The sequence below is a fragment of the Aotus nancymaae genome, unplaced genomic scaffold (genome assembly GCF_030222135.1).
Source record: "Aotus nancymaae isolate 86718 unplaced genomic scaffold, 86718_ANA_hifiasm-v0.15.2.pri h1tg000041l, whole genome shotgun sequence".
NCBI classification, from domain to species: Eukaryota; Metazoa; Chordata; class Mammalia; order Primates; family Aotidae; genus Aotus; species Aotus nancymaae.
In genome coordinates this window covers 42,908,872-42,932,442 of record NW_026988455.1, presented here as the reverse complement: position 1 = coordinate 42,932,442, position 23,571 = coordinate 42,908,872, and the positions used below count along the sequence as shown (strand labels likewise).

At 43.5% G+C, this 23,571-nt stretch overlaps 1 protein-coding gene across 2 annotated transcripts in view; it reads left to right on the top strand.

The window, feature by feature from the left end:
- The first annotated feature begins 2,827 nt into the window (after positions 1-2,827).
- MAMDC2 (MAM domain containing 2) overlaps positions 2,828-23,571 on the top strand; it is a 163,604-nt gene continuing 142,860 nt past the window's right edge. Inside the window, exons 1-2 of one of the 2 annotated variants that reach the window (XR_002478284.2) lie at positions 2,828-3,469; positions 3,800-3,913. Coding sequence is in view for 1 of the 2 variants with exons in the window: in XM_012453854.2 (XP_012309277.2) it covers positions 3,436-3,469; positions 3,800-3,913 (148 nt within the window). In the remaining variant the exon portion in view is untranslated. The remainder of the gene's footprint in view (positions 3,470-3,799; positions 3,914-23,571) is intronic. The other variant, XM_012453854.2, reaches the window with a different exon arrangement.

Below are 23,571 nucleotides of genomic sequence, written 5' to 3'. Positions count from 1 at the left end.
GCTGTCCAGATCCCCCTTCAAGAAAGGACTTTTGGTCCCAGTGGCTGGGAGTATTGTTCTCCGCAGTGCAGAGAGTTGCCTCACTGGAGATCACTTCTGTCCCAAGGTAGGCTACATCCAGTGACAGATGGAGACAGCAGTACAAAGGCCCTTTCATTTCAGCCTCACATGAGGCAAGTTGGATAGGGCATTTTAACTCCATAGTTCCCTGAGGGGTTGAAAGCAGCATTGTGGGATATGCATTGCAAGTTCTTCTCCCTCTACCCATTCTCCTTCCTCTCCACATCCTCTCCAGGATATGCATTGCAACTTCTTCTCCCTCTACCCATTCTCCTTCCATGGCACTGATCCCAAGGTACTCCTGATTAAACACTCTGCACATTAAACTCCAAATCAGAGTCTGCTTCTCAGACATCCTAACTTGTGCCAATGTCTAAGGATCATATATTCTTGGGATCACACAATTATATGCAAAATAGAAAATTTACTGAGTTTGTAGTTACATATAATGATTCTGTTCCCATACGTGGCAATACACAATGTCACCTTAAGGTTGTAAATCATATTTAAAATTTTGGGGGGCTCTCTTTAGGGCTTTGAAGTTTTTCATGTTCCCGAACATGAAAAACTTCAAAGAACATACAACATGAATCTAAGACAATTCTAAAACTTTGAAATACTCCATAAGTATCTGGAGAAGCACCAGTTTGTTACTGAAAACTCGTTTGGATGAAAATAGTGTTAGAGGTTTCAACTAGATGTGTAACTGTCTTTGAATTTTTAGTTAAGTAATGTGATGAAATTCATCAGATATTTAGCACCATCTGTGATCAAGGAGTCAAAAAAAGCAATATAACACACAAGGGAGAAAGGGTCCTGTACTGGTTGAGAAAATAGGCTTTGGGAATAAAGCAGATCTGGGTTTGACTATTGTCTCTACTGTCCATGGTCACGGAACTCTGCACCTCAGCTTCCCCATCTATTAAATGGGGATAATAAACATATCTATCCTCTAGAGATTTTGTGAAGCTTAAATGAGATTATCTACATAAAACATTTATAATAGTAAACACAATAAATGCTATTATCTACTACCTGAGGCAAAATATAAATTAAAAAAAATATACCAAATACCACACACTAATAAACAAATTTTAGGTCATTTGAATCACTGTTTACAGAAAATGCATGAAAATTTGTTCTAACCTTTAATAAAAGGATTCCAGACTATTTTCCTTTTTGGGGAGAAGATTATTAAATTTTCTGTTACTCAAAGTGACCTGTGAGTGAAGACCTCATTAGGCAGTGAGTTGTGTGGCTCTTTGTGGAAGACCATTTTGAGTGCAAGGAACGGCCAGTGCCAAATTCTGAAAGGATAGCTGGACTGTGTTTGAGGACCAGCCAAGAGGTCCGCGTGGCTAGAGGGGAGCAAGCAGGGTGGTTGAAGTCAGAGAAGCAAGAGGGTGGAGCAGGTCTTCTAGGACCTAGTTGGTCATTGTGAAGACTTTGGACTTTGCTAAATGACTTTGGAACTTGTTGGGTCTTGAGCCAAGGAATGACATGGCTCAATTTCTGTATTAAAAGGATAACCCTGACTAGTATGTTAAGAATGGAGTAGGGGCGAGCAAGGCACAAAATCAAGGGAGACTGTGGTCAGGAGGGCACTGCAATATCCCAGGCTGATGGTGAGGGCAACGTGCACCAAGCAAGGCATCACCGCCATGGGTACGGAGCACGGTCGGCATGTGCTGTGTTTTGAATTCTGAACTGATAGAAATTGGCAATGTCTGACAACAGATAAGCTGAGGATGCCTCCAGGTTTTCTCTCCTGAGCAACTGGAGGAAAATAGTCCTTTTAACTGAGGTGGGGAAGATGCAGGGGAAGGGCAGGTTTGGGAAGAAATATGCAGCCTTCATGTTGGAACCTGTTAAGTATGAAATAGCTCTGAAGCATCCCATTGAAAATGTTGAGGTGGCAATGAGATCGAAGAGTCTGGCGTTCGTGAGCTGTCTGGACTAGAAATAGAAATGCGGGAGTTATCGGGCTATCATTGGTATTTAAAACTATGAGACTGGAGGAAAGCATTGAGAGGCTGAATGGTGAAAGAAATAGGAGACGATAGGGAAGAACTTGGAGGCACTCTCATCTTAAGGGGTCACAGAGATAACAAACAGCAAAGAGGCCGAGAAGAAGCTGCCAATGAAAGACCAGGAAAACCAGCGGTCTGGAAGCCAGGTGACGGCGTGGGAGCAGGTGGAACTGATGGCTCAACAGGAGTTTGTTAGGCTAATGGTCCTCAAAGTGTCGTCCCAAACCAGCTGCAGCTGCTGCAGCCGCCTCCGGAAACTTATCACCACCGCAGGTGCAGCCTCTCAGGCCCACTCCAGAACTACGCGATCAGAAGCGGAAGGTGAGGCCCTTCTGCAGATTCTGATGCACCCTCAGGTTTTAAAACCCCTGCCCTCCTCACAAAATTATAAAGGGGAGAAAGGAGGAGGAGGAGAAGGAAGAGGATGGGAGGAAGAACTCTTCAGAGGAAGAGAATATTGGAGACCCACTTAGTGTCCAACGCAAACAGGTTCCTCAGAAGTAACCCCCTCCCCCAACAACCCCCCTCCCAGTTAAAGGCTCCCACTAATCAATCTATCATGGCTCTTTGGAGACAAGGAATGCCCCCATTTCACCGGAAGGAGGGAATGCTGAGCACCAGGCATGCCAGACATTCCACCGGCTAAAAAAGTGGGGGTGGTATTCCAGGGTTAGCACTGCTGGACCGTAAACGCTGAAACTCCTTAGACATGAAGGTTATTCCACCCAACCGTTACCAAATTTTCCTCCAGGCTGTCCTAGGAGAATTCCACCCTCTTTAATTCTGGGGAGAAGTTAAAATTAGGGCCAGCCCTGCGGGACTGACATGCCAGATGCAGGGAAGCTGTCCCCAGAAATAAGCTAGTTCCCACCGCGGCTGGGCGGGGCGCGCGCCTCCGGTCCCAACCCAGCGGAGGGACTCCTGCAAGGCCTGCCCCTTCCAAGTGTGTGCAAGGGCTCTGGTCCCAAGCTTTAAAATCCTGGGAAGGCACTGCGGGCCGACCTCTCCTCTCCCCGCCAGTCGTGGCTGGCCTTTCAAAGTGTGTCGTCTCCTGCCTGCCCCACCGCATCGTCGCCCGGGACCAGCTGGGCCGCGGTCTGACCCGAGGCTGTGCTCAGCGCCGCGGCGCTGGCGCTCTCCGTTCGGGCACCTTCCGGCGTACCGCTCTGCTCTGGGAGCCGCTCTGCAAAGTCGGGCAGCTCGGAGCGCAAGCTTTGCCTCTCGACTTCTCGGTCCCCGGGTCCCCGGCGACCCTGCTTCCCACGATCCCTTTCACTAGCAGCAGCCTGTCCCAGCGCGCTGGCAGCGTGCACCCCTTCCCAGTCCTCCTCCCTGAATCGCGACCATGCTGTTAAGGGGCGTCCTCCTGGCGTTGCAAGGTAAGGCCTGGACCCCGGGACAACCCCTAGGGCGCTCTGACGCCTCGCCCCCGCTCCTGCCGTCCCGGGGGCCCGGCTCACCGTGCTGGGCTGGGCTATCCGAGGGCGCCTCCCGATCCTCCGCAGTTGCTAACTCCCTGCCCTGGCCAAGCCTGGGGTGGGGTGGGCATGGGGTCTCTCAGCGGATGCTGGGGGACAGGTACTGCATCTTCTCCCGCCCCCTCCCGCTCCCGTTTCCCCTGCTTTCACCAGATAGCCCCCCTGGGCGCCCCAAGTCGGTGCAGACGCTCCTGAGGGGAGCTCGAACTGAAACTCGCTTTGTGTCCTCAGCCCTGCAGCTCGCCGGTGCCCTCGACCTGCCCGCTGGCTCCTGTGCCTTTGAAGAGAGCACTTGCGGCTTTGACTCCGTGTTGGCCTTTCTGCCGTGGATCTTAAATGAGGAAGGTAAGGGGCTCGGTGGAGAGGGGCGCGAGGTGAACTGTCTTCCTTGATTTGGCTTGCTTTTTTTCCCACATGGGTAGTGTTATCTTGGAGTTAATTCCCTTCGGCAAGAAAAGTGTGAGTCATGGATCCTCAAAGCCCTCAGCTGTGCTGCAAGGGATGGCCGAGCAGACACGGGGGCAGGCGGAAGGCCGCCCTTGGTTTACCTGGTCTGTGGGTAGAAGCTTAAAATTTGCGTCTCACGCCAGCACTCCTTAGTAGGAGGGGGAAACAGAGCACAGCTCATTATTGTCCCTCACCAGCTGTGTGCCCTCTGCAGGCCAGCAACCTTTCTGGTCCTCAAGAGACATGTCTGTGAGTTGGGAAAAGTTGGATGGGATTAATTCTCCTTGAGCTTTGCAGAAATGGTTCCACAGTTCTGTGATGGGACCTCAGTGCTAAGACATCACGTCTGCCTTGTGCCCGACGGTATTTTTTGCTGCGTGATTTCATCCTCACACTCCTGTTTATAATCCTCCCCGGACAAAAGAAACCATGTCCACTGCCAAACGCCTGGGGTCCCTCAGCTGGTGGGCAGTGGTCGTTGTCTCACTACTCTGTACTGTTTGGGTCCCGGGACAGAGTTTAAATGTGGGGTCTTCTGAAGTGTCTTCTTGCCTTCATTTATATATATAGAAGGTGTGGTTCTCAGTACCCAATGGCAGGTGGTACTGGGTGTCCCTTCTCCTTTCCTTTCTCTTCTGTCACCACCAGTGAAGTTTAATGCCCATAGACTGTTTGGATTGGAAAACAGCCTTCTTTAAAAAACATGCACCCTAGATGAAAGCAGCTCACCTCCTTCCCCACTCAGTTGTCTTCAGGCGCCAGATCCACCTGGCTCCCTGCGGGGAGAATGGAGCCAAGAAGTCCTGGTTAGATGTGTGAACTATCTCCATAGCTCGCTCTGCCCCAGCTTTCTTCTCGGGGTTCTACATACATTAACTTCTCTGACTCTCTCAGGTAGGTGATGTTGGACCCATTTTACAGAGTAAGAAATCTCAGCTGTAGAATATTCAAATAGCTAGTCCATATCACAGTGTCATTGCAATGGCTGAGTGTCTAGGAAGAAACAGGGAGGAACTGGTTCTGTAGTAATCTCCATCTTTATCCAACAATTGCCAAGTCTTGAGTACTACAATTTACTTAGGGGTGTCCGGGAAAAAGCAATTCCTGGTTTATTATTCGAGGGATTCCTATCTTGCTGATGGCTTTAGGAAGTCACTGTAATCTCACCACTCACCCTTTCCCTATTCTGGCTGTATGGAAGCATTTTGGGAGATGGTCTTAGAAATGCCACGAAACTGGCTTTGGAGAGCACTCTTCTCCAGCACAGGGCTTCTCAAACCTCAGCTGCATCAGAATCACCTGGTGAGCTTGTAAGACACAGACTGCTGGGCCCCACCTGCTGAGTGTCTGATTCATGAGACCTGAGAATTTCTAACCAGTTCCCAGGTGATGCTGATGATGCTGGTCTCAGGACCACGCTTTGAGAACCGCTGACTTCCACAGTATGTACACACACACACCTGTGCTGTTGCTGGCTCTGAGTAGGGCTGGCACGAGGGTGAAGGAGCTACTTGCAGGACTGGAGAGTGAACAGCTCCTTGTCTTGTTCCCTAAGCTCTTGGCTTGCCTCACCCTAGTGCTGGCCTTCAGAAAAGGAAATCAACATCAATCCTTAAGCCAGGAGCCTTAGTCTCTGAGCCCCCGCCTCTGACCCTCTGTCAGGATGGGGGCCCCCGTCACAGCCTGCCTCTGGGTCAGTGGGCATGCCACAGCGTGCTGAACACAACTGCCTCCCAGACCCACAGGAAGTCTCTGTGCTGAGTTGGCACCTCTGCCCCAGAAGGCAGTTAAACAGTCCTCCTTCAGGGAAAACAGGAAGACTCTTATAGAAAAAGGCAATTACAGTTTAATAGTATAATGAAGGTACTGTGGCTTTGCTTTCTGCATTCTTTCTAACAAGCCACTGCTTTCTGGGTCAGGACTGGGACTACTGGGTTGGCTGGGGAAGTTAATTCATTCTCCTCTGAGTGCTCCAGGGTGGAGCAGACAGGTTAGGCTTCAGTTGTTCCAGATTCAGTTTTTCAAAGGCCAGAACTTGGACCTAGCAGTCTATCCAGGCTCCAGGGCGGTGAGGTAGGTGTGTGGCAGTTGCTATGGTTGCCTGCTAAGAAGACATCACTAAGAATTTCCCTTATAAGCCCATTTTTAGGTTGTTAAATTAAAGATAATAAAGTTCTTCCAAACTGAAATTTGGCAAGCTGTTCACAAGCCTCTCTGCAAATGCACTTCTTGCTGCAGAAACCCTTTGAAACTGGTTCCATTCACCTCTATGCACTGGATCCACCATAGAATGTAGTGGGTTTCAGAGACTTTTGTCCAGATGCACTTTTTTTCTTTTAAGTTCTGGGATACATGTGCAGAATGTGCAGGTTTGTTACATAGGCATACATGTGCCATGGGGGTTTGCTGCACCCATCAACCGGTCATCTAGGTTTTAAGCCCCACGTGCATTAGGTATTTGTCCTAATGCTCTCCCTCCCCTTGGCCCCCACCCCCAACAGGCCCCAGTGTGTGATGTTCCCCTCCCTGTGTCCATGTGTTCTCATTGTCAAGTCCCACTTATGAGTGGGAACATGCAGTGTTTGGTTTTCTGTTCCTGTGTTAATTTGCTGAGAATGATGGCCTCCAGCTTCATCCATGTTCCTGCAAAGGGCATGAACTCATTCTTTTTTATGGCTGCATGGTAATCCATGGTGTATATGTGCCACATTTGCTTTATGCAGTCTGTCATTAATGGGCATTTGAGTTGGTTCTAAGTCTTTGCTATTGTAAATAGTGCTGCAGTAAATATTCATGCCAGATGCACTTTTTATATGTCCATGGTCGGTAGCTTAATTTATTGTGGAGAGAACAATGCAAAAGGCCAAAGAAGGGAGGTAAGTGGGGAAACAAATCTGCAAATTAGAACTTCATCACAGGAGAATCAAATCTGGGGGTAGTTGGAAAAGTGTCCTTGTCTCTAAATCTCTACTTTGCTGCCTGAAATAGTAATTGAGGCTCACGGCTTTGATTTACAGTATTAAGTCCCTAGATATCCCTGATGACAGTTCCAGTGTCTCTATTTCATGGCCACTTAAAATACACTTTATCTCCGCTGGGCACAGAATAGGTAAGTTTTGACCAAGCATTGTGTTAGCTTGGGTTGCTTATCCTAATAATGGCTTCCCCCAGGGAATGGCAGGTGTACCAGTTCAGGGGATTGAGCACTGAAACCCAGCTTTGTCTACTTTCTCATTTTGCTAGTGGTTACCTTGTTTTCTTGATCTCCCTCTATTCTTTTTGCAGAATATTTTAGTTTTCCCTAACTTGTCAAGGGAAGTGATATTATGTCAGACTCAAATTTGAACTCACTTCTAAATGTTAACTTTGAATGAAATCCAGGAAAGAAGGGATCTGTTTGTTGTTTTTTGTTTTGTTTTGCTTTTTTGAGAAGGAATCTCACTCTTTTGCCAGGCTGGAGTGCAATGGCATGTTGCAACCTTCGCCTCCCAGGTTCAAGTGATTCTCCCGCTTCAGCCTTCTGAGTAGCTGGGACTACAGGTGTGAACCACTACTCCTAGCTAATTTTTGTATTTTTAGTAGAGATGGAGTTTCGCCATGTTGGCCTGGCTGGTCTCAAACTCCTGACCTCAGGTGATCTGCCTGCCTCAGCCTCCCACCTTACTGGGATTACAGGCATGAACCACTGTGCCTGGCCAGGAATCTGTTTTATCCTGTGAAAATCTTTCTTCATTAATTTATCCTATTTTAAAAAATTATCTTTATTCACAGCTTAGAGGATCTGGGAACCCCTTTGAGCAGTGGCCTTCAGCTGAAATCAAGGCTCCTTAATCCATTTTCCTGATGCCAGCTGTAGGTGTAGAGGCCCTTTGCCCTGAGGATTCTTGTAGCCCATGCAGTTGGTCTCGCATCCAAACAGGCACAATTTAAAAGAATCATTGAGTGGATTTTGGCTTCGTTCTCATTTTTGGACATTGTGGCCTAGCACCTTGAACTGAACTCTGTGAGGAAGCCACTCAAGAAGCAGAGGCAGGGTAAAACCAAGTCTAGGTGCTGCCCTTTAATTAGGAGTTTGGAATACTCAGCTACCTGGAAGAGGAAGGTAGATGGAGAAATGTCTCAGGTAAAGAGGAGGTAAAAAGAGAAATTGAAAGCACTTGTTATAGAGAAGACCTGCATTGTTTTTCCACAGCAGGAGTCAGGATTTGAGAAATTGCCTAATACAGAAAAAGTGTGGATGCTTTTGTACCCAGGAGTGAGTGATAGCACCTGAGGCAGGCAGGTGGGCTACAGGGTTCGGCATCACGAAGGAGTGGGGTGGGGTCGTGGTAGAATGTCCTGAAATCACGTGTAAACATATGTGTGTCTCTCTCTCTGATACCCTCCTCCTTCACCCAAACTTGTCCCTTCTCTTTTAAGGACACTCTCAGCTCCCTGGCCATCTGCGTTTCAGTTCTGCACTCAGTCATGTGCCAGTTATTATTAACAGTGATGAATCCTGCCTGATATTTCTTGAGGCTCAGCTAGAGCCACAAATCTGGCAAGGATCCCAAGTTCCTGAGAGAGGAGAGCCAGTCTTCTCCTTCCTGCAGATTACAACTCCTTTCCTGATTTTGGAGGGTTGATTCAGCATTCCACCCTGGCAGATGAGTTACACCCTTCTGCATGGGGCTACTTGCTCCTGCATTATGTCTGCGGATTGTTCTTAGAGCTGTCTAAGCAGAAGCACAATCCCCACAGTGTATGGAGGCTGGAAATCAGCCTGAGTCTGGGATGTCCCTTGACACGCTCTGGGAGAGATGGATGACCCCAGAAATGTGGTCTGGTTATCCTTGAAGTATCACATGCTGTTTCTTGCTGCCCTGGCTGTGACTACTCTCGGGTTGAGCACCGCTGTGCCGTACCTGAGGGCAGCCTTGCTTCTGTCTTGCTTCCTGGGAACCCAGATTCCAGAGATGGGCCTTGGAGGTCATCCAGCGCACCCTCCTCATACACAGACCAAGTCACAGGCAGCCCTGGGACAGGGCCTCAGCTCCTTGGCTCTCCACCAGTTCCTTTTCCTCCATCATTGCTTCCTCCCTGAAGACATCCCTGTCTCCACTCTGGGTTCTAAACTCTGAAACTTCGTTGTGTTGGAAACTCTTCATCAGAGAGCTAATTATATTTCAGACTTGTGGAAGAACTCAGATTCTGAAGATGCAGTGTTTGGGCCTAGCAAAGCTACAAAACACTACATTTTATGCCACACCATGTAACATGTATTCACTCTTTCAGATGTATAGGGATCCCACCTGTCTGCAATCTTCAGCGTGTGGAAAAGGGCCTGGCATGTAGCAGGTGCTTGATAAATATTTGTGGACTGAAAGAACCTATTGAATGAATGTATTAGATCACGAACATGTCCCAGAGCATTTTCCTATGTGCTCTTGGTTCATTCTGCCCCTTCAAAGGTAGTTCTTTATTATGAAGAACAGTTTAAGCTTCATTGTTAATGTAAACTCTGGAGCTGGATAACCCTAATCCAGGCTCTGCCCTTTCAAGCTGTGTGGACTTGGGAAAATTTTCCTCTCTATGTCTCAGTTTCCTTGGCTATAAAATGGGTGTAGTAAAAGTGCCTATCACATAAGATTATTGTGAAGACTGTATACATTAATACATTTAACACAGAGTGAGGACTTCATACATGTAACCTGATGTTCTTACTATTACTTGATTTGTCTTTTATCAACATCATAAACTTTATAAATAAACATTAGTTTTTCTAATTCAGACAGCTTTCCAACGCAGCTTCTGGGGAGCTAAGGAGAGTATAATTTTCTTTTGCTTATAGTTATGCCATCTACGCTTCATTCCACCCGGAGAAAGAACCTTATTTTTCTTATGATTTGGCTCTAGTTTAAGTACTGGTAAGCCTCATCTCACTTTTGTATGGCTGAACGAGTCGTGGATATAAAGTAATAAGACTGAGTTTCACACTTAGCATATAGTCTCTCCCAGCATATATTATTGGTTGTTGTCAAGAACGCTTTGCTTCCTGATTCATTATTCTCCCACCCCAGCCTGCTAGTGCCTCAGCATCAACCGGCTCCACTGGTGATGGTGCTGGTGACTTCTGTGAGACCCCCAGCCTAACTGATCTCTCATCCCCTAAGTTCTTGAGCAAGATCCTAACCCTTGGCCTTGCTGTCAATCACTCTGGGTCCTTGAGTTCTCTTACCTGACCCCTCCACTTGAGGTTTAACCCACCTGGGTGGTAGTATCTACCTGCTAATCCCTGCCTCAACTGACATCTGTGGATATAAGCTCTGCCTGGCCAACCTCTTTCTTAGGAAGGTCAGCACCCCATCTGAATTCCTCCCTACTCAAATTAGAGTTGCTGAATGGGAAGTGGTTACCCAAATCCTAGTCTGATCCCTGATAAGACACCTGGAGATTTTTAGGATGTTTCCCTTCCCATGATTGCAGAAGTCAGCTAAGGTCATAATATGTGAGGAAGAAAAAAAAATTTTTTGTCATAGGACTTTATGCTTTGGTTGTTATCTTCAAATCTTTTAGCCTACAGTTACCATGTTTTGGTGACTCGTATCTTGGGGCACAATATTCATTTAAAAATTCTGGCACTTAACAAACTCTTTTGGTAGATCACCCCAGCATCAGTCTCACTTCTGTCTCTTATCAAACAATGTTACGTTTTGAAGAAGTTGAGTGAAATCAGTTTGTTAGTAGAGGTGATGGATGTCTCAAAAGTAGATCCAGCAGGTAGTTGAACTTGTATTGGGCATCCTTGTTGATCAACCCTGATTTTCACATCTAACCACTATCCTAGCACTGTCTTTCAATTTTTCTTATGCTTTTCTTAATCAACTAAATCATATAAATGTAGTTACACATTCAGGTCTAGGTTCTTGGAGTGTTTGATTACGTATCCATCTACCTAGTTTCTATCTATCTATAGATCTATCTGTAGATACCTAGATAGGTAGATATACTTTCACCTATGCAATGGTTCTCGGCCCTGGCTAGACATTAAAAATCAGGTAAAAAGTTTTTTTAAAAAAAGTTATATCCAGGTCCTACTCTAAGAGATTCTGACTTATTTGTCCAGAAGTGGGACCAGACTTGGCATCATTAAAAAACCAACACACACTAACAGACTCCCTAGGTGATTCTGATATGTGTCCATGATTGAGGAATGTGTATTGGAATGGCTACTCCAAATGTAAGAAAGAAGAAATGCCCTCGTCTTGAGAATCTTTTGATGATTAGCAATTACCCATAGGCTAAAGTGCAAAATGCCTTGTTTGGCATTCAAGGCCCTTCACAGTTTGCCCAAATTATGTTTCTCATCTTCCCTCCCATTAAGCTCTGATGTGCTGTTCTTCCACATGCCCTTTACTTACTTGCTTCTTGTTCTATTTGTAAAGTTACCTTTACCTGTATAATACTGCTTTTCTATTCTCCTGTCCCATCCTCACCTATTTAAGTCCCACCTATGCTTTAAAGTCCAGCTGTTTCTTAAAACATTCCATGACTTTTCCAAGTAAAAACCCTCCCTTCCCGTGGCTCTCTTCCCTTTCCACTGTGTAAATCTTTTGATTAGCATCTCCTGATAAGAGTCTCCACCCTGTCACCTCATCGGACTGTTCCGTCTGAGAACAGGAATCACATATGTGGTGTCACCAAACACGTTGAATTTAATCAATCTCTAAAGCCATTGTTGAGATAAAAAATAGAAAATCCTTAACTTTTTTTTCCTGTTGTAAAAGAGGTTGTCTTTAGTAATCCTGCCTACTATGGGACTTCAAGGACTTTGAAGGCTTATGTTGTAATTTCCAAATATAACAGTGAAGCAGTATTACAGCTTGTCTCACCAGTACTTGGCCTGTTTCATCACTGACTTGCCAATGAACAAAAACCTCTTGGATTATTTACCCATCAGGGCTGCCTAAGTCCCTTGATTCTCTGCCATCACAAACAATCACAATGCAACCTTGAGAGACACTGCTGGATCTGAAAGTATTTTTTGGCAAAAGATGACCAGACTTTGAACCAGCTATGGAGAGTGGGTGTTGCTGAGGCACTCAGGTGTGAGATGTCCATAGTACCCATCTTGATGGTTAAAAGCATGTAAGGATATTTGTCTGCTCTGGGAAGAAGTTCTCATATATGACTATGACAATTGGAGAAAGCAGGGGATCAGGTCTGCAAGTCAGTGAGATCTTCCAGAATATTTTCTTTCTCTACTTTGTGAGAAATTCGCATGTGTTTTATGGGATTCTGAGGCTAAGAATAAGATAATAAAACAAGTGATATCATTGCATCATGAATAAATAATATGTTTTACAGAAAAAGCTACTGAAGACTGTTCATACTGTGAACAAGCATCTAAGTGTCTACTATCCATCAGGTACTCTGTTAGTAGCTGGAGGACATAGCACATGAGTACACGGTCCTTGGAGTTTACAGCTATGGTCCCTGCCCTTAGTGGTGGCCCTAGACCAATGGAGGAAGCAGAAAACCTGCCATTATGATAGAAAGTAAAAGGAATTGTGTACTAGTCAATGCGTTTCATTAGATCAAGCAGTAAAGGAGGTATTGGAAGGTTATCAGTTAGCTCTCAGAATCAATAGGGAGTATAGAGAGCAATATTTGGGCAAGAGTAATACAGAGATGCAAGGTGTAGGCAAGATACTTCTGGAAGGAGGCATTTGTGTGACTTTATCACTGGACATTTATTACTTCACTGCTGGACCTGCCTGTTCATTCAGTAGCTGTGAGGAGGCTCGATTTGAGGGAGATAGAATTGGCAATGGAGAGGCTAATTAGGAGATTACCCATGGATCTAAGAGAGAATATGATGAGGGCCTGAATTAGGGCAGGGGTGTTAGGTATAGAAGGCAAGGAGTAGATAAAGCACCATAAAGGGGATTAAGTTGGCAGGGCTTGAGGACTGATGGAAAGGAGTGATGAGTCAGAGGAAGAGTGACTCTGAAATTTCTAGTTTTGGCAGCTGTTAGGTTGATGGTGCCAACAGTTGGGAGAGTTTCAAAAGGAACTTCATGTTTAGGGTAGAAAAGATATGATCATTTCTGAGCTGCCTGGGAAACATCCAAGTGGATATTTCCAGGAGGGCATTGATGTAGGAATGTGAAGGTCAGGTATAGTCTGGGCAGGAATATGGGAGCCTTCAACAGAAAGGTAGTGGTTAAATAATGAGCAGAGATGATATCGCCCAAAGAGAATGGATAAAGTAATAACAGCAGGAGGCTAAGAAAGATGCCTTGAGCTCATATTTAAGAATTAAGTATAGGAAGGGATGGGGACATGAAAGAAATGGAAGGAACCAGGCATGTATGAAGGGAATTAGGAAAGTGAAAGATTGTAGAAGCGAAAGGAGTTCAGAGTTTCAAAGGGAGGATGTGATCAGTGGGGGCCCCATGCAGTAGGGTGGAAGAAAGAATGGGAAATGTCAGTGGTTGGTAGAGACTTCTCAGCAAGAAAAGTTTAGATGTTGGAAGGAAGGGGTTCAACCATACCTACAAAGGAACTTTGAGATGGAAGTTTTTATTTTCGTTTTTGTCTTGTTTTGTTTTATGAAGAGGAGATTTGTGCTTGTTTCTGTAGTGAGAGGAAGAGATCAGCAAAGAAAGAAGATTCAAAAGAGGGGAGCTTCCTCACTAGCTCTGGATTAGATCCAAGTTCCACTCTGACAATTCAGACACCCCAAGAGCCTGTGGATTCCTTTGGCCCATGTAATTCCAGGTGCCCTCCACTGAATGGCTTGTGAGCACTGGAGTGTCGACTTCAAATGTGTGAAATTTCATTTCTACTGTAAATACAGGGGAGACAGGAGCTCGGGCTGAGTCTGTGGTAATTATGATGTGCCCTGGAACTTACTGATTAAAAAACAAAAATAAGGCCAGGCATAGTAGTTCATCATTGGAATCCCAGCACTTTGGGAGGCTGAAGTGGTACGATCACTTTAAGGCCAGGAGTTCAAGACCACTCCTGGAGCCTTGATGAGTCCCTAACTCTTTAAAAACAAACAAAAACAAGTCTTTTATAAGCTGGAGGGGGATGTTTTAGGTCTATGGGAATTTTAATGCATAATATATTCTATTTCTGTTATGGAAGTAGCTCCCAGTGAGAAGTGCGAAGTGAAACTTAATGGGATAGTCATGCAATAGCTTCCTATTCAGCCTGGGTGTGAGCTACAGGAAGCTTTTAACAGTGCCTGCCAAGCACATTTACTGTAATCATCTTTAACTTTCACAACAATCTTGAAGATGGTTATTATCAGTATTTTATAGATGAGAAAGTGTGAGACACAGAGAGATGAAGATAACGTGCCCAAAGCAACTCAGAGAGGGAGAGAGTGGGACTCTCAAGCCTAGCTCACCTGGCTTGAGCTTCATGTGGTCCTAATTCATTTGGAATTGGAAGATGCCTTTGTTCTTCCAGAGGCCAACACCAAGGAAGACAGACTTGCAAGGCATATGCTTCTCTAGAGAAGGTTGGAAACCTCTGCCCACATCATCAGTGTAGATGATGTCCCAACATTACAACTCCTTCCCTGAGTTCTAGGCCCCAGCTACAACAGTGTATCTCCTGGGCAATGATGAGCCTTTGGAAGGCATCAGGTAGAGACAGAGAAATGTCATTTTTACTAATTTTCTTTTCCATAACAAATTAGAGTTTGCTCTTGGAACCATTTGAAGAATTCTCTTCTCACTCCCCAGTATAATCATGGAAGAGAACTTCAGGGAAATTTTACAGCTTGACCTAAAATACTTTCACAGTCTTAAGGAGTATTCCTAAACTTCAGGTTCATTTATTCCTACCGTGAAAGAATTAAAAGAGTACACAAATAAATGTGCTTTTGCAAGTTCGTTGCCCTCCTAGACAAGTATTTTGGTACTTCTTTATTCTATTACTCTTATCAGAATGGCAATGTTTCTATACAGTCCTGTGATATATTATAACTTTGCTAGATGCTTAGAGAAATTTCCATTCCTTATTTGAAAAACTTTTGCCTCACTGCCAAGGAGAGCTGAAGTGTTATTTGGGGCTGTGCTTATAATGAGGATGACTTTAATATGCTTTTGCTTCAGTGAGGAGCTGATCCTTCGTTTACCAATATTTTATGACCAAAACCATCTAATCCAAAACTAGGAAGTTTTCTAATATCTACACATTTCTTCTATTTCTGTGTTTATTGAAAGTGAATAATAGGGTAGACTGTTGGAGAATTTTCTTTTGAAGTCTAATTTTGATCCTATATTAGCCAACTTTAAAGTATAAGCTTTATGGAAAGAAGCTCTGGTTTTCCATTACAAACCCTGAAAACTGGCAAGAGCATCTCAGATCGCACTGTTGTTTCTAAAATCTTTTCTTCTTTTTCACAAATTTTGATGAGGAACATGTGAGTTAAACTTTAGTATCTTTGTTGTCAACTTATGTTGTCAACATAAAATAGTTAAACTACTTACACATGGTTCTGTACTGAATGTAATACAAGATGAGTGACGTTGGGAGTAACACGTCTGAGGATGCATTGTATTGGCACGAAATGTTATTCATTTTCTCTTGGGCTTGTGGACTAGGACTTATACTACTTGCTTTAAAGCAGAAGTTCCAACCCCCAGGCCACAGACAGGTACCAGTCTACTAGAAACCCAGCCACACAGCAGGAGGTGAGCAGCTGGCAAGCAAGCGAGGCTTCGTCTGTATTTACAGCCACTCCCTGTCACTCACATTACCACCTGAGTTCCACCTCCTACGAGATCAACAGTGGCAGGTCTCATAGGAGTGTGACTCCTACATAAACTGTGCATGCAAGGGATCTAGGTCGCGTGCTCCTTATGAGAATCTAGTGCCCGATGATCTGTCACTGCCTCCCATCACCCCTAGCTGCAACTTTCTAGTTGCAAAAAAAACAAGCTCAGGGCTCCCACTGATTCTACATGATGGTGAACTGTATAATCATTTCACTATATATTGCAATGAATAATAATACAAATAAAGTGCACAATAAATACAATGTGCTTGAGTCATACCGAAACCATCCTCCCACCCCCTGTTTTGTGGAAAAATCATCTTCCACAAAACCAGTCCCTGGTGCCAAAAACATTGGGGCCTGTTGCTTTAAAGCGTATTGAATTCAAAAGAAAATTCTGCTGTCAAAAATCAATGCCAGGTTTTTAGACCATCCTCTATTAAAGGATATATCGATAATTACCAATCATGTATTTCTGTTACCAAGTTTGATCCAAATGGCCCTCTTGCTTATCAAGTATGCTATTATGCAGCTTTGGAGAGAGGACGAGGGTGACCTATTTGTGTAACAGCTGAAAGCAGACAGCTCAGTTGCCTCAAATATTCCTCAAGCCTCTTCTCTCTACAAACTCAGCTACTTACAATAAAAACTGCTAGAAGATGAAAAGGGTGCAAAATGGTTTATATTTTTAACTAACCCCTTGAATTTGTCACGGTGGTTATTAGGAAGTCATTTGTACTTTTGAGAGCATATTCCTGTCATAAAATAAGTTTGGACACATTTATGAGCGATCTCTTGCTGAGCACGGTATTGGCCTACTAGTCTAAGAATTCTTAGAAAATTAATTGGTCTTGGAAAAATAGATAATATTTGCCATCATTTCCATCCTAATGTGCAGTGAATCACAGTTATGCACAAAAGGTTTGGGATTTTAGACTTAAGTGATTTAAGGACTTTTCCTTGGAGACATTGACAAAGGAAAAAGCCTGGAGAGTGACCATCTGGGATTCAGTTTTATTCTTTAAGTTTCCATTGCCAACCACCAGGTGTGCTGCAGAAGGACTTGCCATCAAGGTACCCTCAGCTGGGAGTGAGGGTGATGCCTTGGATGTTTTATTTAAATATTTGAAAGTGAATACCTTGACAATCATTTTAAAATTTTTATCCTTAGATTTTATTTCAGAGTTGCTAAAGATAAGCTCAGAGACCAAAGTGACATTTGCAAGCATTTACAGAGCACTGAGTGGGCATGTTGCCATTGAACTTGAAGATTCAATAGGAATATGAATAATGACAATTATTTTATTGAACATTTGAGCAGTTATCACTGAACTGTGTGCTAAGTACATGACATGCATCATCTCATTCTTATAATCCCCCAATGAGGAAGATGCTCTTTACATATGAAGAAATTGGGATTTAATTTTTTTTTTAACATTCCCAAAGTTATAGAGCCAGTTATTGATGCAGCCTGGATTTTAACCTAGGTTTATCTCCGAAGACTAAGAACATAACTGTTCTGCTTTGTTGCTTCTCTGTTTACATTCTCTCTTGACATGGGGATTAAAAGGTCCTTGTGATAGAAATAATAGTAGTTATATAATGGCTAACCCATATGAAGTGATTTCTTTTGGGTGTATGTTGTTCTCAGCGTTTTATATTACTAATTAGTTTAACCCTCCCAAGGGCCTGGTGAGGGTGAGTCCTATTTTTATCCCTATTTTATGGTTGAGAAAAATGAGGCAGACAGAAATCTGCAGATCTTTAAGATTCGGGCTGTATTTTGTAACAGTTTCCTTGGCTGCTGCCTGCCTTCTGTGAGGGATACAGGAATTGCAACATTCATTTCTTTTCCACTGCACTTTGAGGCAAGCAACTTTTCTACTTGAGTTCTGATGGGAATGACTAAGGGAAGCATGTAAAAACATTACTTCTCCTAGATTCTCCCATACGCAGGGAGAATTGAATTCGTATTTGAGGAAATTAATTCTAACTTGAGAAAATTTGAAATCAATCGTTTTCTTTAGATATGGCACAGAGCCCTGGAACAACAAGAACTTTCTGCTTGGTTCCAAGTTCCAAATGAGATTAGCTTGAGAACTCCTGTGAGAGTCTCACGCTCAGAGAATCCCCATGACTGCCCTACATTCTCTGGACAAATTCCAGTAGAGCTATGTTTCTTGATCATCTTGATGGGCTTGTTTTGAAAATGAGTGAAGTATCCTTATGCAAAGAAAAATGAGAAATGTGCTATTTGCCTGCTTGGGTTATGCAAAAAGGCATATGAACTCAAGCTGGTAGGAATGTTAAGCAGGAAACACCACAGAAGCCTGAAAACAATGAAAATCCTTCAGCTTTGGAACAAGGGCAGAGGGGTGAGATCAGTCTTCTGTCTTTCCATCCTGCAGTGGGCAGTGCCTCTTGACCCGTGGCATACAAGCAGGCATCCCTCATTTAATTCTTACAACCCAGTGAGGAAGATACTCTTTACCATGAAGAAACCAGGGTTTAGAAAGTTTGTTTTAACATTTCCAGAGTTCATTCTATGGGACATGAACATGTGCATTAGGAAACCATAGGAGAATAAGGGCCTGTGTTCTATTACTCCTTCTTGTTAAGCTCATCTTTCGTGATCCCCTTCCCTCTTTCCCCGTCCCGTTGGCTCTTGGTTCTTTATGACTTGCTCTCCCAAGCCTAGTTTCCTCATTCATTCAGGTAACCTAGTGCCATTATCACAAAACCAATTACATGTTCCACATTTCAAAGACAGTTTCAGTCAAGTACAGTTTGAGAGAAAGCTTCTGCAACATTCAGTTCTTTTTGGCCTCAATCCTTGAAGAATAGATTTCTTCATTGTTTTTTTTCCGAGATAGTGTAATGGCTGATGGCTGTGTGAGGATCTATTAGAGGCTAAGGGGCTGCGATGAAAGGTTATGTTCTTGTGAAACCAACACTGCCACACCCAAATACCCAGTTCATGAGCTCCCTTGGCTGGAGCCCAGTACACTTGATTCACTGATGAATGAAATGGTAAGGGTGTGCACTAGTGCCGTTTCCTATGCATGTCTGGAACCCTCTTCCTTTAGACCTTCACACAGCGTTCTCTGTCTCTTCATTCAAGCCTTGGTTGAAATGTTGACTTCTCTCCTGAGCTTAGACAGACCTTCAATTCAGCCTTCCTCACAGTCACCTGATTGTAATTCTCTCACTAGCACATTGGCACTCTGATATTTTTCATGTGGATTTAATTACTTGTTCATTGTCTATCAATCCTATTAAACTCTAAGCTTTATATTTATTGCCTATCAACTGTTAAACTCTAAGCAAAGAATCCCTCTCAGTTGTGTCCCCAGATTCTCCTGTGCCCAACATAGTGCCTGGCACTGGAGAGATACACAGAAAATGTTTGACGAATGGATGAATGAATCATAGTCCCTGTGGCAGTTCAGCCCTAGCAATCTATGAAGGCTGGCACCTTGTCAGGCTTTTTTAAATGAAAAGAAATACCAGATGAGCTCGAGCATCCTGGAGACTTCCTCCATAAGTGATATGCTTCCCTTAGGGATGTATCTAGGCAGAAGCAGTGAATAGAAAAGATGAATTTTTTCAGTTATGCTTTCATTCTGCTGTTGTGACACCCCCAACTGCCTTTGTCTGCTGGTTTGAGTGAGTGTTTCACTGAGAAAACAGAGATTTATTTCCCAGAAACGTATAGCATTTTCTCATTTTGACAAATCTAGAAAGCAATTCCTGCAGCAAAGAAAAGATATATAACATGTAGACACTAAATTCTAAGACACTGCTCAGTCATGGGTAAGAAGGGGTGTGTGTGTGTGTGTGTGTGTGTGTGTGTGTGTGTGTGTGTGTGTCTGAGAGAGAGAGGAAGGTAGGGGGGAGAGAGAGACAGAGAGATAAATCCTTAACTAGTCTGTGGCTAGGTCTTCTCAGTTCCAGATATTGAATTGGTTGAATGAATTATTCAAACAATTGTCTTAATTCACTTCCCTTCCCCTAAATAAGCCACTGATACCTGGAACCCATCAAGGTACTCAAACTCCAGATGACATGGAAAACCCTCTTATCAACACGAATTTTTCTTTTAGGATCCCAAATGACACAGGACTCAGTGTGGCACTACCAAATCCATTGGGAAAAAGAAAGCCAGTGGACGGATGTGAATGACTGGCCCTATTTTCAATGCATCCTCATGTAAATGCACAGTGTCTTGCATTTCCATACCTGCCTTTCTCTGGAGGTGCGGGATAGCCAGTATCACAACCAAGAGTTTAGATCTGTGTTCCCCAGGCCCACTTACATAGAACCACGGCTACCAACCACTGCCACTTATCATGGGACCCTACAATTTTTGCACGTTTTACCTTGGTTCACAGAACCACCCTCTGAGGTGAGTGACATTCCTCCTAGTTCACAAATGAGGAAGCAGAAATCTCTGGTGTTTAAGTGGTGTCTACCTGACATTACACAGCTAGAAGTGGCAAGACTGGTGTGGGAAGTCTTGTCCTGGTGTCTATTCTGCCTCCCAAAGCACTGACGTTATTTTCAGATCCCTCTTAAAGTACTTAACCACTCTTTCACTGTATTAGCATTCTTTCAGAACACATCTTTCCCCTTCTATTAGGCTCTAGAGGTTGGCATCCGCACCTCTTCCTTCTCTTAATCCCCTGTAGGTCTTAGTGAAATGCTCTGCACATAACAAGCCAGGGACTGGACTAAGGTGTGGAAAATGAGGCATTCTCCTTAGGTGCAAAATTTAAGATGGTGCCGAAAATCTAGTAATCAAAATAAACAACATTTTAATGCACTATTTAAAAACTCAATGTAAAAATTCCATAATGAGCAAAATAGCAAAATTTTAAATGAAGACAGAGATGGTTTCTGATCCTGCAGCTGGTTCACCCTAGTCCCAGTCCTGTAAGAAGCACTGAAAACTTGTCGAATGTATAGGTTGTAGAATTGGTGTTTTGCTCTCGTAAGCTAAACATATAATTAAGTATCCAGTAAAACGCTGCCATTCAGAACCCATGGATGAATCAGGTGGACTGAAGCCCTTGGCCTTTCCTGCTGTCCATCTGACCACAAAGATGTTGATTCAGCTCTAATGGGATCCAGCTGCAGCTGTAATGGTCATGCCCAAGCCTTCAAAAATGGCCAGAGTCCAGCTTCCCTGCCAGCCTTAGCAGCAGTCTACCCAATAGGGGGAGTTTTCTTAACAGAAGTTTAAATTAAAAACTGCCATTGGTTGTCTAAGATTTTGAAATTTCTATGTTTGCGGTTTCATTTTGTTATTTTCCCCCCTTTCTTGATATTTTTTTACTTTCAAGAAATCAGAGTAGTTGTTTTGGAAGGATAGACTGATATATGCATATGATGTATATACACACACACATATACTATTTCTTTATATATTTATCCATGTCTCCTCTACCATTCCCGGCCTTCCACCAGGGCTGGAGAAATAGTAACTCAATATTTTTTAGTTATTAATTGAAGGATTGTAGGAGATGAGCCATAGGAAAAATAATAGTATTTTTTTTAAGTTTGAGCATATTAAATCTATATCTAAGTTACCACTATGCTTTAGAGCTAACAAAAAGGTTTACAACAAACAAAAAGATCTGATCCGCAGGTCTAATTTGCTTTCATTTAAACTCATTTTTCCATGCTGTTTTCATTGTTTGTGTTTGGGACTCTACTTAGCCAGATGAGGGAATCTGTAAGTGGAATGGACTTGCACTGCTGTTCCCAATAACTTTTAGTAAAACAGAAATCCTGGGTCCAAGTGTGCATTGGGCAGCTTCTCCTCTCAACAGACAGGCTCAATTGCAGAATAAATCAACACTTTTATGGGAACTTGAGTCTTTCCCCAAAGACATTTCTCCCCAGAGTCAACAGAATTAAAATATAGAAAACAAGCTTCAAGTCCACAAGCTGTCAGACTGACTAGAAGCTGAGTTAGAGACAAGAGAAGCCCTCATGGTATTACAGCCAGGAACTGGGCAGAACGGTTTTTTCTTCTTTCCTGTAAGTGTGGCCTCCTTAACTAGAGCATCAGGGTTGGAGCTCTGGGTCTGGCTGTTGAAGAGAAGGAGCTATTTCCATCAGAATAAATTCTTCTACTGCCTAAGCATACTCTTCCTAAATAGGCACAATCTAGAAAAATTTAGCAGTTTTGAACAAAACCAGATTTTTTTAATTCATTCAACAAATATCTACTGAGCATCTTCAGATGCCAGGCACTGGGAACTCAACAGAGAGCAAAATAATAATATCTGTCTCACATGGAGCTGGGTTATGGTGAGGGGAACTTAAGATAAATGAATAGGTGTAATTCTAGCGCTTTGGGAAGCCAAGGTGGGTAGATCACCTGAGGTCAGGAGTTCGAGACCACCCTGACCAACATGGTGAAACGTTGGTCTATACCGAAAATACAAAAAGCACCCAGGTGTGGTGGCAGGTGCCTGTAGTCCCAGCTGTGATTCTGAGGCAGCAGAATCACTTGAACTTGGAAGGCAGAGGCTGCAGTGAGCCACTATACTCCAGCCTGGCCAACAGAATGAGATTCTGTCTCAAAAGAAAAAAAAAAAAATGACTAGGCAAACAACAGTAGGATGTGCCAGGTGGTATAAGTTTCATGAAGATGGAGAGAAATAAGACAGCAAAAGCATAGCTGTTTTGACTCAGGTGGGCAGGAAAAGACTCTAACGAGCAAAGTGTTGAGCAGAGGCCTGAATGAGAGACGGAGTACGCATAGCTCGTGATGTACATGTCCTCATTTATCTTTGTAGTGCTGCTTGGGAAATATGTATTGAATAAGTAAATAAAAGAAAAATATAAGAAAGGTCTTTACTACTGTATTTCAGAACTAAGTATTTAGACAGCCATCTTTTGAAAATAATGTTAAATTTATCTTATAACTTAATGTCTCTTCATTTGCCATCAGATGTTAAAAGATAAAACAAGAAAGTGATAATAGTATTCTTAAGAGTTATCACTGGAGCCTACTTTGTGCCATACGCTTGCTAGGCACTTTATTTTTTATTGTACTTTAGGTTCTGGGGTACATGTGCAGAACATGCAGGATTGTTGTATAGGTACACACATGGCAATGTGGTTTGCTGCCTCCATCCCACCGTTACCTATATCTGGCATTTCTCCCCATGTTATCCCTCCCCAACCTCCCTACCCCCTGCTGTCCCTCCCTTAGTGCCCCCCAACAGACCCCAGTGTGTGATGCTCCCCTCCCTGTGTCCATGTGTTCTCATTGTTCAACACCCACCTATGAGTGAGAACATGTGGTGGTTAATTTTCTGTTCTTGTCAGTTTGCTGAGAATGATGGTTTCCAGATTTATCCATGTCCCTACAAAGGACACACACTTATCTTTTTTTTATGGCTGCGTAGTATTCCACGGTGTATATGTGCCACATTTTCCTTGTCCAGTCTATCATCGATGGGCATTTGGGTTGGCTCCAAGTCTTTGCTATTGTAAACAGTTAAGCACTTTATTTTAATTATTTCTAATTTGTCAAACAGAGTATAAGCCTGTAATTTGGTATTATTATTATCATTCCCATTTTATGGATAAGAAAATTGTGGCTTAAATCAGCTGCCTGAAGTGTATGTTTTAAAATATTGCATCTGGCATTTGTACTCAAGTGGGCTTCATTTCAAAGCCTGCTCTCTTGTCAGTGTGCCACTGATTAAAGGGAAGCCACCTGAAAAAATAAAAATTTACTGAAAAAGATCTTTATTGATTTTTG